The sequence below is a fragment of the Heloderma suspectum genome, chromosome 5 (genome assembly GCF_057233095.1).
Source record: "Heloderma suspectum isolate Gila_16-S chromosome 5, 16-S_ref, whole genome shotgun sequence".
Classification (NCBI taxonomy): Eukaryota; Metazoa; Chordata; class Lepidosauria; order Squamata; family Helodermatidae; genus Heloderma; species Heloderma suspectum.
In genome coordinates this window covers 61,197,894-61,214,234 of record NC_139462.1, presented here as the reverse complement: position 1 = coordinate 61,214,234, position 16,341 = coordinate 61,197,894, and the positions used below count along the sequence as shown (strand labels likewise).

The following is a 16,341-nucleotide window of genomic DNA, read 5'->3' as shown; positions in this document are numbered from 1 at the left end:
ATTCCCCACCCGCACCCTTATGAATAAAATGTCTATTGCTCCTGCTGGTGTATTACTGTAATAAGAGTAACGGTGCAATCTTGTACATCTCTACTCAAAAGTAATCACTATTGAGCATAAACACTTACCTGGGACCAATGAACTCAATGGGTCTTACTTCAGAGTAGACATGCATAAGATTGTGCTGAAAGTTGCCTTAGAATCTTGCATAAGGATACAGGATTAAATCACGTCTTTAAAATCTCAAAACTGACTAAGGTGAGGGCAAGACTCCAGATTCATCACAGGAAGCTGGCAAGTGTGCTTTTGAAAAATATTAGAGATGAGAAGCAGCCACTCCAAGGAACTAAGGGTAGTGGATGAGAAACAGTGAGCTGCAAAGCAGCACGGTGATGCAGTGGAGTACAAAATGCAGCAAAGATGAGGATATCAAAAAGGAGCAAAATCTCAGGGTTGGTTGCCTATGTGGCTTTCTTACTAAATTCTCAATTATACTGGAGACATTATATGTAGCCCTGTTCCTGAGTGCCTTCCCAGTTCCCAAAAATCTTTGGGAAGTTTAACAGATATGTCTCTAGCAGCATCTGTGATAGGCTCAGAAGTATTGTGCAGCCAAATCCTGTGCATGTTTAACAGTACTGACACCTGAGTCAGTGTGCAACTTTAGAGAACATACGCCAACACACACTTAACAGAATAATATACGTTATATAAAGTACACTGACTGAAATCAATGGGACTGAAGTTAATCATGGTTAAGCCCCATTCATTTCAATGGGCCTACTCTAGCACTAACACTGGTACCAATCCTAGGTCTGAATCCAAGCCATAAAGTATTTGTTTTAAAGTTATTACACCAGTGCAAATGTAAAGTCACCATAAGCTCTGGAGAGAAAACTGATTAATTTATCTTGGCAAAGAGCACAGTAACACCTTAAGACAGTGTTCCTCAACCTGGCGCCCTCCAGATGTTTTAGATTACAATCCCCAGCATTCCTGACTATTCGGCATGCTAGCTGGGGCTGATGGGAGTTGAAGTCCAACAACATCTGGAGGAGGGGAAGGCTGCCATCAGACATACCTGCTGTCTTTCTCAGGTACCATACTCCACTCTTTGGCTGCTGCTACAGACTAACAGGCGGCCCCGTTGGAAATTTATTTTTTCCGAGGAACCTGGACACATGCAGCGTCGATCTCTTTTACTGGAACGACTTTTGTGGGCAGGAACCCATCCAGAAATAATAACGATATCACCTTTCCTATCTTATCTGTGGGGCCAACACAGCGGCGCTGATAACCTGCTAGCGCTTGCGTTACACGCCCCGAGATAACAGAGACAAGAAGCAGCCGGCAATTCAGGGACGAGCAGAAAAAGGCACGCCCTGGAGGCAAGTATTTCTGCCAAGCGGGGTCCCTCCCCAGCGGGAGCGGATCCCATTATCGCCGCTTCAAGGCGCCAGAAGGAGCCCCCGGAGCCAAACGCGTGTCCCTCCCGTACACAGCGAGGGGGTCTGGCAGCCATCGGGGGGAGAGTCGCTCTCCCTCCCGGGGGCGGGAGGGGGGTCTGGCTTAGCCGGAGCGGGAGCCTTGGCTCGCCGCTGGAGGCTGCACAGGGAAGGTCCTTGGTTCCTGGGTGGGCCGTGGAGGGGGGCGAGGGTGTTCCTGGGCGGCGCGAGGAGCTGCCAGCTCCCACCCCCTCGCCTTCCCTTTAGTACCTGCAGCGGGAAGCGGCCGAGGCCAGAGAGCCCGGCTCCGGAGCAGCGCACACGCCCGGGTCGCGCACCTCGCCGGCGCTTCCATCCCCGGGTCCCAGCGCCCGCCGAAAGCCGGCGCGCAGCAACGCCGCGCGGGGCGAGAGGCGGCGGCGGCATGGCCGAAGCGACGAGGCGGCTCCGCCGCTGCCGCGCGCTCCTCGGCGGCGCGCTCCTCCTCCTCTGCAGCCTGGCGGCGCCCGGGCTCAGCCAGCGGCGGCCGGACCCCGCCGAGCCGTCGCTTCTCCTCTTGCCGGCCGAGTCCGACCCGCGCGCGCTCGACGGCGGCGCCTCGGGGATCCTGGTGGCCAACCGGGGGCTGCGCGTGCCCTTCGGCCGCTCCGTCTCGCTCGACCCCTCCCGGGACTTGGTGGTCCGCGTGCAGCCGGGCGACAAGTGCGTCCTGACCGTGCTGGAGAGCGGGCCGCCGCCGGCGCCTCACCGCCCGGGCGCGCTGTCCCCCAAGCGCTTCCCGTGCGCCTTCGGCCCCGGCGAGGTGACCTACACGCACTACGGCGCGCGCAGCCCCGGCCGCGACCGCCTCCGCCTGCAGCTGCGCTACGACTCGCCCGGCCGCACTCTCGTCGCGCCCTTCACGCTCGAGGCCGAGGTGCTCTCGCAGCAGCTGCGCCTGCTCAGCCGCAACCTGCCCCTCGCCGTGGAGACGCTGCGCGGCCTCAGCCCGCCCCTGGACGCCAAGGTGCTGGCCTTCGCCGACGAGGGAGCGCCCGGCCGCCCGCGGCGCTGCCGCCTCACGGCCCTGCCTCGCCCCGCGGGCGGCGGCAGCCACCTGCCCGCCTACGGCCGCCTCGTGGACTCCGGCGGGCGCCCCCTGCCGCCGGGCTACAGCAACGAGTGCAGCCGCTTCCTGGGCGACGGCATCCGCTACGAGCACACGGCCGCCACGCCCTCGCCCAACCGCGACTACATCCCCATGCGCGTGGAGGTGCTGGAGGAGGGCGGCTCCCCCGAGAGCCCCGGCGAGCGGGAGTATTTCCAGGTGGTGGTTCGCATCCGGCCGGGCGCGGAGAACACCCCGCCCAAGCCCAGCTTTGTGGCTTTGCTCATGATGGAAGTGGACCAGTTTGTGCTGACCGCCATCACCCCGGACATGTTGGCAGCGGAGGACTTGGAGACCCCTCCCGGCCTGCTGCTGTTCAACCTCACCTCGCCCTGGCCGAGCCCAGGTGGGCAGGACAGGGCAGCGGGGGGTGACCCCCGCTTCCAGGGATACTTGATCAGCACTGATGACCCCAGCCGGCCGCTCACTTCCTTCACTCAGCAAGAGGTGAGGGAGCTGAAGATCGCCTACCAACCCCCCACGGTGGACTCTGGCCGCGAGCGGCTCTTCCAGCTTGAGATGGAGGTGCTGGACCCTGAGGGGGCCTCGTCAGAGCCCTTTGCCTTTGTGGTGGTGGTGAAGCCTATGAACACCTTGGCCCCAGTGGCCGTCTTTAACCGAGTTGCTGGGCCCCAGATGATGCTGTTTGAAGGCCAGTCGAGGCCGCTTTCTGGCAATCTTGAAATCAGTGATGAGGACAACCTGGATGAGGTGAAAGTTTGGGTTACAAGAGGACTAAAACATGGCGAACTCAGGGTTTTGGGTGCATCACCTGGTCGCCAGTTTTTTACTGCAGCCGAGTTGGAAGCTGGACAGGTGATTTACCAGCATGATGGCAGCGAGCACAGTTTCAGTGATAACATTGTCTTCCGCATGGGAGATGGACAACACCAAGTGGAGTTTCTTTATCCCATCACGATTGCCCCTGATGATGACCAGCCACCTCTCCTGAATGCCAACACCGGCTTGGTCCTCAGCGAGCATCAGGTGGTCCAGATCTCTCCCTTTGTCCTCAGTGCTACTGACATAGACTCTGATGACTCAACCATTCGGTTTGTACTTAAAGAAGTTGAAGGGTCTTCAGGTACATCAACCCATCAGCGTCTTGGTGAGCTTCTGCTGCGTCAGCCAGAGATTCCCCTATCTTTTGAAAAGGAGGAGGATGTGGAGGGGGATCATGGTGCTACATCCTCCTGGCACTTTGTGGAGAGTGAAGGTGTGTATGAGAAGGAGGTGACGGAGTGGCTGCAACAGGATATCTTGGATGGAAAGTTGTTCTACAGGCACACAGGGCCTCATAGCACCAACCTAGTGATGGACCAGTTTGTATTCTATCTCCAGGATGATAATGACCCACCAAATCAATCGGGAGAGCAGGTGTTCATCATCAAGGTCCAGCCAGTGGATAACCTGCCCCCAGAATTGTACCCAGGTACCACTTTGCAGATGACTGTCCTCGAATATCAAGTGACCCACTTCAGAAAGCGCTATCTGCGCTACACTGATTTGGACACAGATGACAGGGAGCTGAAATATACAGTGCTCACACCACCAGCTGACACTGATGAAAACCACCCTGTGTTGGCTGGAGAGATTGTCTTGACTGATAACCCTCTGGTGTCCATTACACACTTCACTCAAGCACAAATAAATCACCACAAAGTGGCCTATAGGCCGCCGGACCAAGAGCTTGGCATCACCCCTAGAGTGGTGCAGTTCACTTACAGTGTAGAAGATACGGTGGGCAATTCCGTGCTGGGCACCTTCACCCTCTTTCTGCAGCCAGTGGATAATCAGCCACCACAGATCACCAATGCTGGTTTCACTGTGTTTGAGGGAGGCAGCTTCCTCCTCACCAGCAGTCAGCTGGATGCCACTGATAAGGATACAGACACTGACAGGATTGTCTTCACCTTAACTGAGGCACCCCAGCATGGCCACCTGCGCTACTTGGAGGAGGGATTGATGGTGCAGGGTGAATCTTTTCTGTTAGATGACATTGCTAATGGTCGCATATCCTACCGGCACGGTGGTGATGAGTACACGAGTGATTCCTTCCAGTTGGAAGTAAGTGATGGAGTCCATCAAGTGCCAATCATTGTTAAAATTGCAGTTCAGCCAGTGGATGATGAGCGCCCCAGCATCACCCTCCCTGGTAGTGCTGGACTTTTGGGAGCCTTTATTGATGTGCTGGAAAATAGTGTCACTGAAATAACTACTTCTCTTATCCAGGGGACAGATGAGGATACCGATGAGCTGGCATTAACTTTTATTGTGGAGGATCCCCCCAAGCTGGGCGATATCTTAGTGGACGGGGTGCCCTCTAAGAGATTCACCCAGCAGGACCTTATTAGCGGGGCAGTGGTCTATGCTCACATTGGTGGAGAGATTGGTTTGAAAAAACTGTCTGATTCTTTCAATCTTACAATCTCAGACCTTTCCAATGAGTGGGTGGTGGGAGGCAGCACAGTGGAAGGGGTGCGTGTGACTGTGACTATTTTGCCTGTGGACAACATTGCTCCTGAAGTTATGGTGGGGGAAGAGCCATTCACCGTTTATGAGGGAGGGAAAAACGTGCTAAGCTTACAGCTCGTGGATGTAGAAGACATAGATACTCCCAGGGATGACATCCTGTGTACCATCCTAATACAGTCCACTTCTGGGTACCTGGAGAACATCTCTCCAGCCCCTGGGTCTGAAAAATCAAGGGCTGGGACTGCCATCAGTGCGTTTTCCATCAAGGATGTTCGTCTTGGACACATCAACTATGTGCAGAGCATCCATAAGGGAGTAGAACCTTTGGAAGACAGATTTACTTTCCACTGCTCTGATGGTATCAACTTCTCGCCACACCAGTTCTTTCCCATTGTAATTATCCCAACCAATGATGAGAAACCTGAACTGTTTGTACGTGAGTTTGTGGTGCTGGAAGGGATGAGTTTGGTGATTGACACGCCCATTCTTAATGGTGCTGATGCTGATATTCCCCCAGATGAGTTGCGATTCTTCATAACTGTTCCTCCTAAGCACGGCCACATTGTTAACCAGCTGGCCACCGGCACTGTGTCCATACACAATTTCACTTTGGAAGAAATCCGGGAGGCATCCAGCATTGTGTATGAGCATGATGACTCAGAGACTAAAGAGGACACTTTCAAAATCCAGTTGACTGATGGCCTGCACACGGTGGAGCAAGAAGTGTTAATTATGGTCATCTTGGTGGATGATGAGACACCCAGGATGTCTATCAATGATGGATTAGAAGTGGAGATTGGTGAGTCAAAAGTTATCACTAATCAAGACCTCAAGGCCACTGATATTGATTCAGAGGACAAGATGCTCACTTACATTATTCGTTTGTTACCCAGGCATGGCCTTCTGCAGCGCATGAGCAAAGAAGGAGATGTACTAGGCAACATTACACTGGGCATGAATTTCACACAGAATGACATAGACCAGGATTGTATACGCTATATTCACACTGGCCAACAGGGAGTCCGTGACTTAGTTAAGTTTGATGTCACTGATGGCATAAATCCTTTGATAGACAGATATTTCTACATTACCATCAGTGGTATTGATATGGTCTTCCCTGAAGTGATCAATAAAGGAGTGACCCTGAAAGAAGGTGGAAAAGTGACACTCACTACTGACCTCCTCAGCACAAGTGACATTAACAGCCCTGATGAGCATCTCCGGTTCAGTATCACCCGGGCCCCAAGCAGAGGTCATTTGGAGAACTCTGATAGCCCTGGAGTTCCAGTCACTACCTTCACACAGCTCCAGCTAGCTGGAAACAAGATTTATTACATCCATACTGCAGAGGATGAGGTGAAGATGGATAGCTTTGAGTTTGAAGTGACAGATGGCTATAATCCAGTCTTCCGTACTTTCAGAGTCTCCATTACTGACGTGGACAATAAAAAGCCAGTTCTAACGATCCATGATCTGACAGTTCAGGAAGGGGAAACCAGACTGATCACCCCATTTGAGCTGAATGTAGATGATCGGGACACACCTGACCATCTACTCCATTTTATAATTACCCAAGTCCCTGTCCATGGCCAAATTCTTTACAACAACAGCTACTCTGTGACCAGCTTCACTAAGCAAGACTTAAATGAGAACATGATCAGCTATAGACATGATGGCACAGAAACTAGCCAAGATAGCTTCTCTTTCACGGTTACTGATGGGACCCACTTGGACTTCTATGTTTTTCCTGATTCCATGCTTGAAACACATCACCCACAGATGATGAAGATCCGGATCAATTCTCTGGACAATGGTGTGCCACAGATAGTAGTGAATAAAGGTGCCCCAACCCTGAGAAATATTCCAACTGGCCACCTAGGCTTCTTAATTACCAGCAAGTCTCTGAAGGCAGAAGACAGAGACAGTCCACACAAATTGCTGAAGTACAAGATCACAGATGGGCCAAAACATGGACTTCTCCTTAATACCGGCCTAGGAAATGGAACGGTTAAAGCGTTTACACAAGGTTAGTACTAATTGATTTCCACCTTGTTTCTTTAGAATTTTAATTTCATGTAAATAGTTGTAGCTTTTTAGAAGATTGCGTTTTTTGTTCTAAGGTCTTGCATCATTCACTGACTCTAGCTCACAGACCATTTATTCTGTGGAAGTCATACAGATTTCAATACCTTGTGGGATAAATGGCTTTTGGATTGTAGTCAGAAAACATATAGGCATATTTGTAAAATGATAACAGAGTTAAAATGCTTACCATACAGGATTTTTCAAAGCATTTGAGTGGAGTAATCATGTAAAAACTTTTATAAGCTGTTTTTGCAAAACAAAAAAAAAAAAGTGAAAATTCTAGAAGTATGTTTAGTTTCTAAATATGTTATCATCCTAATATCTACTATCCAAGGATTTATAACCCAGCACAAAAAGTCAGAAGTTGTATATTTCATCCTAAATTTGCTCACAACTGTATAAGAACTCACCCTCTAACAAAGGGTGCAGCCCACAAATCTTTTAAACAGAATTACTTGCATTGATATTTGATTTCTGGTGGCACTCTAGTTTCTTTGATAGATGTTCAAAATCTGTATCCACTCAATGCATAGGACGGACAAACAGGATTGTGCCTTAGACCTCCATAAACTGATTGGATCTGTATGCCCATGTGGGGAACTTAGAATTTACTGGTGAATTTTCCTCAAACCACCCATTTAAAATTATAGCAGGTTCTTTGTACCCTGTGGTTGGCAACTTGCCTTAAACAAAGGTGCATCAATCACAAGCAGTCAGGCTTATAGAACCAATCTTTGGCTCTTCTGCTATTCCTCCTATACCTATGCTGCTCTCTGTGCTGCTCTTATTTGTAAGCAAAAACCTTATGACAGGTCCGTATGGTCTCTTGCCTTAAATAAGCTCAATTGCACTGACCTGGTTTGGATGACATAGCACGGGCTCATCATGGGTTATTTAATCCACAACGAGCCGTAGAGCCTGCCAGCATTGCTTTGCATTCCCATTTCCCTTCCTCTTGGAGGTTGTCATATCACGTGAACCCTCACATAACCCATGGTCTGTTCTAGGGTTATACGAGGGTTGTTTAACCCTCGCATAGCCCACGCTCGCTGGTTTGCAAGATGCAGCAACCCCTGAGCGGGGGTTAGATATGCAAAATGGCAGCCACATGCACCCTGCATGTGTCGCAGCCTCACCATGCATTAAGGAACCCCCGGTCATGTTGTTTGAACCAGCTCATTGTCTTCTAGGTTTCTTACGCACAGAACTTGCGCATTTAGGACTTGTAGGCATATAAGACTCGTATAATACTCTTTCAGTGTGATCAAGGAGTACATGAGCTGATCAACATGTGGAAATTGTGGGCAGGGACAGGAGGAGCAGCCCCACTTCCTTGTTTGCATGTTGAGTTGACACAGATCTTGAATGCTGGGGAGGCTGATGGATCGGATTTCGGTGGAGTGGAGATTCCACTCTGGATTTTACTTACAATCAGCCTGGAGTCCAAAGAAGCTATCTGAGGTGCTGGACCCTATCCCCCAAAAGGGTCCAGCACCTTGGATTGCTCCTTTAGACTACTGGCTGGTTGTAAGTAAAACCCAGAAGGGAGGCTCAGCCCCGCCAAAATCGGATCCACCAGCCTCCCCTGCTTGAATGTCTGAAAAGAGCTATTGTCAGTTCCCTTTGTGGAAGACCTTTGCCTGAGACTCTGGAAAGTCTTCACCAGTCTGAGTAGGCGAAGCTGTGCTCGTTGGAAAATAGCATGACCTGGTAAAAAGCAGCTTCCTGTGTCCTTCTGTTTAGAGAGCTGGGGCAGTGGCTAGAAGAACGCGCTGTGACCTAATGTCACCTAAATAACAAGCTCATGCTTACACCAGCCTTCCCTAACCTGGTGTCTTCCAGATCTTTTGGACTACAACTCCCAGGATTCTTCAGTATTGGCCAGGCTGGCTGGGACTGATGGGAGTTAAAGTCCAAAAATCTGGAGGGCACCAGTTTGGGGGAGGCTGCTTTACACTAACTGGTATTTCACTATTCACTACAGATTTGAAACCAGCTTCAAACTGTGTTTGAAATCTGGGGTGACAGTGAAGTCTGGTTAGCATTAACCATGGTTAAGGCTGGTGCTTTAATGTCAGCCTTATTCATGGTTAAGGCCAACACAGAGAGGGAGTGTGCAGTGGAACAGGCCCGCTCCTGCTGCTTTTTGTTGTTCAGTCGTTGACCCCATGGACCATAGCACGCCAGGCCTTCGTTGGATGCCTTCCGACCTGAGGGGCTCATCTTCCGGCGTCATCTCTTTTAGCCTTGTGATACGTTCCATGGGGTTTTCTTGGCAAGAATCCTGGAGTGGGTTGCCATTTCCTTCTCCAGCGGACCACATTTTGTCAGAACTCTCCGCCATGACCTGTCCGTCTTGGGTGGCCCTGCACGGCATAGCTTATGGCTTCACTGAGTTATGCAAGCCCTTTCGCCACAACAAGGCAGTGACCCATGAAGGGGCTGCTGCTTTAGCCATAGTTAATTGATTGGGAGTATGAATTTTATTTGCACCAGCCATAGGTGGACTTCGGGCCAATAATTTTCTTAGCTTCAGCCCTCAATCAGTGATCTGGTGATGATAACTGGCCTACCTTATGGGGTTGTTGTAATGATGGGAAGTGCTTTGAACACCTGAAATTTGCAATTGAAATTATTATTGTTGTTGTTGTTGTTTCTGGTTTCTTCGCTTCCTGTAGCAATAGGAGACATACACCTATTGTATAGCTATATATCCAGTCAGCTATAGAAGCCTGTGTGCCCTTTCTTTGTGGTTAAAGTGATAGTGAGCAACAACAGCAAAGGCTGTGAGCCAAAGAACCACACATCTAGTTTTGTGCCTGAAGGGGATATGGGTTTATGTTTCTCAAGCCTCAGCAACCCTCCCGTCAGTTACAAAGTAATCTGCTTTTGAAACTGATGAAATTTTCAAAAGCCGTTTGTAATATAACATGGTTATCTGCTGTTTAAAAGGGGAGAAATCCCATTGGGCATGCCTAAAGTAGCTCTTTGGATCTTGCCAGTGTTTAATCTGAAGATGCATTGCCAATCCTAAAATCCCAGGTAATTGTACATTAGCCTTTTTTCTTTTCCAGGCCTTAATGTTGTATGGTCTGCATAGAGGAAAGTCAGTGACTGATGGAATTGTAAATTAAGGCGGTAATCCTTTGCATACTTCCTTGGGAGTAAGCTCCATTGCTTATAGTGGGATTTACCTCAGAGTAAAGATGCAGAGCATTGTTCTGTAACAGAGCAATCCAATGCGTGTCTACTCCGAAGTAAGTGTCATTGAGTTCAGTGGGGCTTACTCTCTAGCAAGTGTGTTAGGATTGCAGCCTAAATCACAATTTGAAAGACAGAATAGATTTAAAGATGTGATCTTTAGTTTTAAGCTTAAAGTTACTCTTTACATTAGCTTATGCAGCCTTTTTCCAAATTGCAATAGCAAAAATGCGTAATACAGCATTGATAAGATGGGACCCTAGTCCCACTAATTCAGTTAGGCTTCCATTCTAGCATTGTTTTTAAATTTATTATTGTTTTGATTTGTATATTGCTTTGAGGATTTTTCTGTTGAATATCCAAAGTAAATAAAATAAAGCAGCAGAGAACGTTTGTAAATTGCAAGGATATCCTCAAAAATTACTTTTTACCGCACAATTCTATACATGTCTACTCAGAACGAGGTCCCCTTGAGTTCGGAAGGACTTAGTCCCTAGGATATCAACTTTAAAGTTCAAACCGCACTGGGAAGGCTTTGATGTCAGCATTGTAGTGATTCAATGACTCATGTATCATTTTCCTCCTCTTGTCAGCTGATATTGATGACATGAAGATCTGTTATGTCCTGAAGGAAGGTGAAAATGCTACTAGTGACATCTTCTACTTCTCAGTTGAAGACAGTGGTAAGATAACATATTTTGCACAGTGGTATTTCTTAAAATCAAAATAGGAATATTGGAATTAATTAGAGGAATAAATGCTTTATTGTGAATGTGTAACAATTCAGGCATAGCTTTGCAAGAAACCTATATTGTGTATATTTTAAGTTATTTACAACTTGGTCCTATGCATGCTGATTCACAAGCAAGTTTGCCTGTGGCATTGACACCAAAGTCAGTGCTCGTAGGATTGCAGCTTAGAAATTGCAATTAACTTTAGCTTCGTGCAGATATATTATTATCTGCTGTCTAGGGTTCTGGAACAGGCTGTGAGTTCAGGTGTGCCTTCCCTGCTCTTCCCCCTTTCTATCTGGATTTGGTGTTATGTGTGTGGCTGCATTCATGTTCTCCAAGTATGTTTTTAACTCAGGCTGCGAACAGAAATTGGAGTGGGGACAAGGGCTGGGGACAGCACCCTGAATCCTGTGTCCCACTTCGAATACTTAAATCCCAGTTAACTACACAATTACAATTGGAGTTCCTTCATTTCCGTTGGTCGTGGGGTTATTATTAGTGAACATCTCTTACACTTCAATTCTAATATACAAGATTGCCACATACATATATTTTTTAACCAGGCCTACTACTGTTTCTTTAAGAGCAGCCTCCCATGTATCATTTTAACCATTGCCCTAGCCCTCATGGATTCTCCCTCCTTCCTCTGCTAAACAGAGGACTGATCTGATGTGAGGGAGCCATGGGAGGGTGTGTGAAGTTTGCCTTGTAGTGGCTTGAGGGGAGAATCGCAAGCCTTCTTGGTACCCTCACCTTGTATGGGAAGTCCAGGATTTGGCCACTTGGTGTAATCAAATTCCATTAAAGCGCAGTGAACCATTTTCCATGAAATATGAAAATAAGTGTCTGGATTCTGTGAATGGTCACTATGCAGTAGTATCATTTCATTTAGTGGAACTTACTTACATGAAATGTGTACAGTATCAGAAATTGAGTAAGTAAAGCTTTTTCTAGCATGGAGAGAAGTGTTAGGGCAACCTTCACCTTTTCCATTTCTATATCTGAGACTACTCTTAAAGGCACAGGAGCAGGCCTTTTTTGTTTGTGTGTTTGTTTCTAAAAAGGTGGCATATCTAGATATTTTTGGGACTGTGCCTCTTAAAACTTTGTGCAATCAGCATTTGAACAGTATTGATTTACTTACCTTCACATCCACATAGTGTACATGATTTTCATAATGTGGGTTGCGCAGTTGGATGGGTGCAGGAGGGAAGAGAAGGATATGTGCAAATCCTGCACTGCATTTTATGTTCTTGTGTAAGGACTTTTTCTTATATTTTCAAAATTTGTAGCCTGGGCTGCTCTCACCCAGGCAATCCTATGGTTTCTGGGTGAGCGTCCCAGGGATCATAGGATTGTTCTGAATCCCCCTTCTGAGGTCGGAGACAACATTCTGACCATGGAAGGAGAAGTTTGAGATTCCCCCCCCAGCAGCCGGTGCAGAGAGAACTGTGCCAGCTGCCCTCCAAGGTTGGAAAAGTGACCTCAGAGGAAAAGAAAAGGGGGTGTTCCGGTGGGTGGGGAGGGGATGAAACCGGAGAGACTTGGATACAAGTTATCCTGAGCCTCCTCCAGACTCCTTCCCTCCTTCTCCAAAACACCCTTGCTAGATGGCCTGAAAAGCCTGTCTAGAAAAATCTGCAGGGTAGAAGGACGGGGAGGCAATGATCACCTCTGTTGGTCCTCCCGCCTGCATTGGATAATCAGATGCCCTCCGAGTTTGGGGGCTTCCAGTCACCGAGGGCGCAATTGATAGGATTGTGCCCTTAATAAGCCAAAGGGCCATTTAGAAACATAGAATTTCCAGATGGCTGTGTTGGCTGGGGATGATGGGAGATGCATCTGGAGGATCCTAGGTTGGGGAAGGCTGGTCTACACTGACAGGCAGCAGCTTTCTGGGCTTCCAGCCCAATCTGGAGATAACTGGTATTGAATCCAGGATCTTTTGCATGCAAAACATGTGCTCTACCACTGAGCTATTGCACTTCAAACACACTGGGCCCTCAGAGGATACTGGACTATCTTGGCTGAGGATGGTGGGAATTGTAGTCCAACATCAGGGGACCCAACAATGGGAAAGGTGGATCCAACTGCAGCGTTTGCATGGTGGCTGGCAAAATTGGCATAACATGAGATTTTTGGAAGAAGTCCTTGCACAACAGGCCACACATTTCATCCTAAGCCTTTATTGACTTATTAAAAAAAACCTGAATATCATGTTGTTGGCATCATACGTTTATCTGCATCTCTCTCTCTCTCTCTCTCTCTCTCTCTCTCTCCTCTTTTGCTCTGCCTATACAGGGTTGCTGCTTTGCAGTTCTAGACTGTGTGGTAATAGTGATTGCTAAATATTTATATAGCACTCTCAACTTACATGGTGTTTGAGAATAAATCAAACAGAACCCTGCTAAATGCATGCCTTTTAACACTAGGAAAGAAAAAATTAAGGGGGAAGGGAGGAGTTAAAAAACAGTTGGGAAAATATGGAACATGTTAGAGGATGTACTTTAGTAGTAACTCAAAACCGACAGCTGGAGCAGTATTAGAGCATGAAGGCAGTCTGTAAGATTACTGTGTGGGGGCAGGGGGAGTGGGTATATGTTTTCCACTCAGAATTACATAACTTTTAAAAACTTTATACTGGGTGCAACTGAAATCAGAATTCTAAAAGCAAAAAAATAATAAAATAAATCCTGTTGGATCCTTATATCTATACTGGTTGACCATTTCAGTGTATTTTAGACAGCAATAGGGTATAGTACTCTACACTTACATACAAACATAAGAAAAGCCTTGCAGGGTCAAACCAAGAGCCTGTCTAGTCTGGCATTCTTTTCCCACAGTGGGCAGCCAGATGCCTATGGGAAGCCCACAACCAGGACATGGGTGGAACAGCATGCTCTCCGCTCATGTTTTCCGGCAACTGGAATTGAAAAGCATACTGCCTCTGATATTGAAGGGAATACATAGCCATCCTAACTAGTAGCCACTGATAGCCTTATCCTCCACCTCAGTAGGTGATAACCTGACATAAATCAGACTCTTTGTTTGATAATTTAGGCTGAGATCCTGAACACACTTACTAGGAAGTAAGCTTGATTGGACACAGCGGGACTTACTTCCACGCAAACTTGCTTAGGATTATACTGTCTAATAAGAAATCTAACTGATACCAGTTTTTAAAAGTGTATAAACAGCCTGTAACTATTCAAGCCCTATATAGTATTTAGGCTGCAATCCTACTCCCAGTTGCCTGGAAGTAAATCCCATTGAAATAAATGAGGTTTACATCTGAGTAGACCTGTATAGGATCGCACTGAATGATAGTTTGAGAGTAAAGACAGCAGGCTTTATCGCAGTATCTACTATGCTTCTAAATCTCAAAAATATACTAACAAACTATAATATAATTACCCCAACCATGTGGAAGTAAATTGACTTTCTTTATCTTTGGTTTAATGACTGTTTGCATCCACAGGCAAAGGTACTGTTATTGTGAGACAATTTATAATGCAATTTGGGTCGCTGATCTGGATGGAAGCCGCATTGCACTGAATATAGTACAGAAAAAGCAAAATATGGTACCTGCCCCATCTATTAAGTATATGCCATAGCTGTCAGGGTTTTCTGAAGATATATTTGAGGCATAAAGAACTGAATAGCCCTTTAAATTAGTACTAGAACATAGTTAAGCAAAATTTATCCTGTTTATTGAACGGCCTGAAAGCTAACCCAGATATAATAGATATATGTGGCATTAACTTAATATTATAGTTCCAATCCAGCTCTTGTTGTTAGATAGACAATGTTGTTAATCTGGAGTATATTCTCAGTTATACATATGTAAACATAATGAAAGTGCAGCAGTAACATTGTACATTCTTTGGATCTAGATTTAATTGGTTTTATAAGGCACAGATTTGGATCCCAAGTACCAGATTCAAGTAATTAACAGCTGGGATTGTGTGGAACGAAAACATATACATTTATTAGAAGTCCCTTAATGGGTCTGAAGTCTGTGAATGTAATTGATGAGGTGATACTGAAGATGGTAGTAAGTGATAATCTGTATAGCATTGGTTTTGGAAGCTTGATGAATGAATGTAAGATGAGTGTGAATATACTGATGTGATGCTATATATAAATGTTCATGATCCTTTCTGGATGCTCTTTTGGTTTATCGTCAGAGTCACTAGTAGATGTTATCCTTAGGCACATTGCTTTCTCACTGCAGTGGATAAAACAAGCAACTCCATTTTTCCATACTGCGGAAGTGTATAATTCTGATTTGTGGTTAGTGCAGGAAGAGCAATGTTGTAGTATACAGGTGAAAAACCAAAATGTTTCATTTCATTCTCCAAACTGAGAGATCACAGGGAGACTAGAAGTAGTGGATTGTTAGTAATTGCTTGTATAGTAGCTCTTGGTACACATGTGAAACATAGATGTTATATGGAGCATATGCAGTAATTTTAATATGTATAGTTAATAGTACTTGACATTTGTATAGTGTTTAAGATGCTTCACATACATTGTGTTGTAATACCAATGTTTGAATTACCTCTGTAACTCGGTCATTTTGAGACAGAATATAAACAGAATGTAAAATTGCACCCAATTACTACTTAACTGGGGAAGACTAAGAAGATGGGTTTCCTGCTTCCTTTATTCTCAATGACTAAGCCCTAGTTGATGTAGGACATGGGCGACAGGGAAGCTGCTATCCATGTAAGCTTTCCATACATGACCAGTCATATTTAAATGCATCTGCCAATGCTGGCCCATTCACATGGTACTGTTAGCGTGCCAGTAATTGATTGCCTAGGTCCGTGCACCCCTGATGTACTAACAATTAAACAAAATGAGCTTGCACATGTGGTAAGTGCATTAAAACACAACTGAGCATGCATGTGGTAACGGCTTTCACTATATCCAGGTACTATATAAATTAAGCTGGGCAGAGCAGTTCTATGGAGATGGGGCTGGGTGGGGATGGAGAGATTCCTTGGATGAGAAACTACCCATTCTTAAGCCCTGCTGACTCATGCCAGCTAGGGCAGAAGGTGTAGAAGTGGTTTGTTCTTTTTTTTTTTTTCCTGCGATGGATAGATGATTTCTAATTTCCCTCCCGTTGGCCATGGGGAAGGGAAATTAAGTGAGCTAGTTCCAGGGCTAGTGTAGCTTTTTTGCCGGTCTGGGGAAAATTCTGGGAAATGGGAGGCTTTTGATCCAGTGGAACCATGTCTTCCCTCAA

General features: G+C 46.6%; 1 protein-coding gene across 1 annotated transcript in view; it reads left to right on the top strand.

The window, feature by feature from the left end:
* The first annotated feature begins 1,869 nt into the window (after window positions 1–1,869).
* The window catches only part of FREM3 (FRAS1 related extracellular matrix 3), a 124,477-nt gene continuing 110,005 nt past the window's right edge, over window positions 1,870–16,341 (top strand). The window contains exons 1-2 of the mRNA XM_084856167.1: window positions 1,870–7,093; window positions 10,947–11,036. Of these exons, the coding sequence (XP_084712293.1) occupies window positions 1,870–7,093; window positions 10,947–11,036 (5,314 nt within the window). The remainder of the gene's footprint in view (window positions 7,094–10,946; window positions 11,037–16,341) is intronic.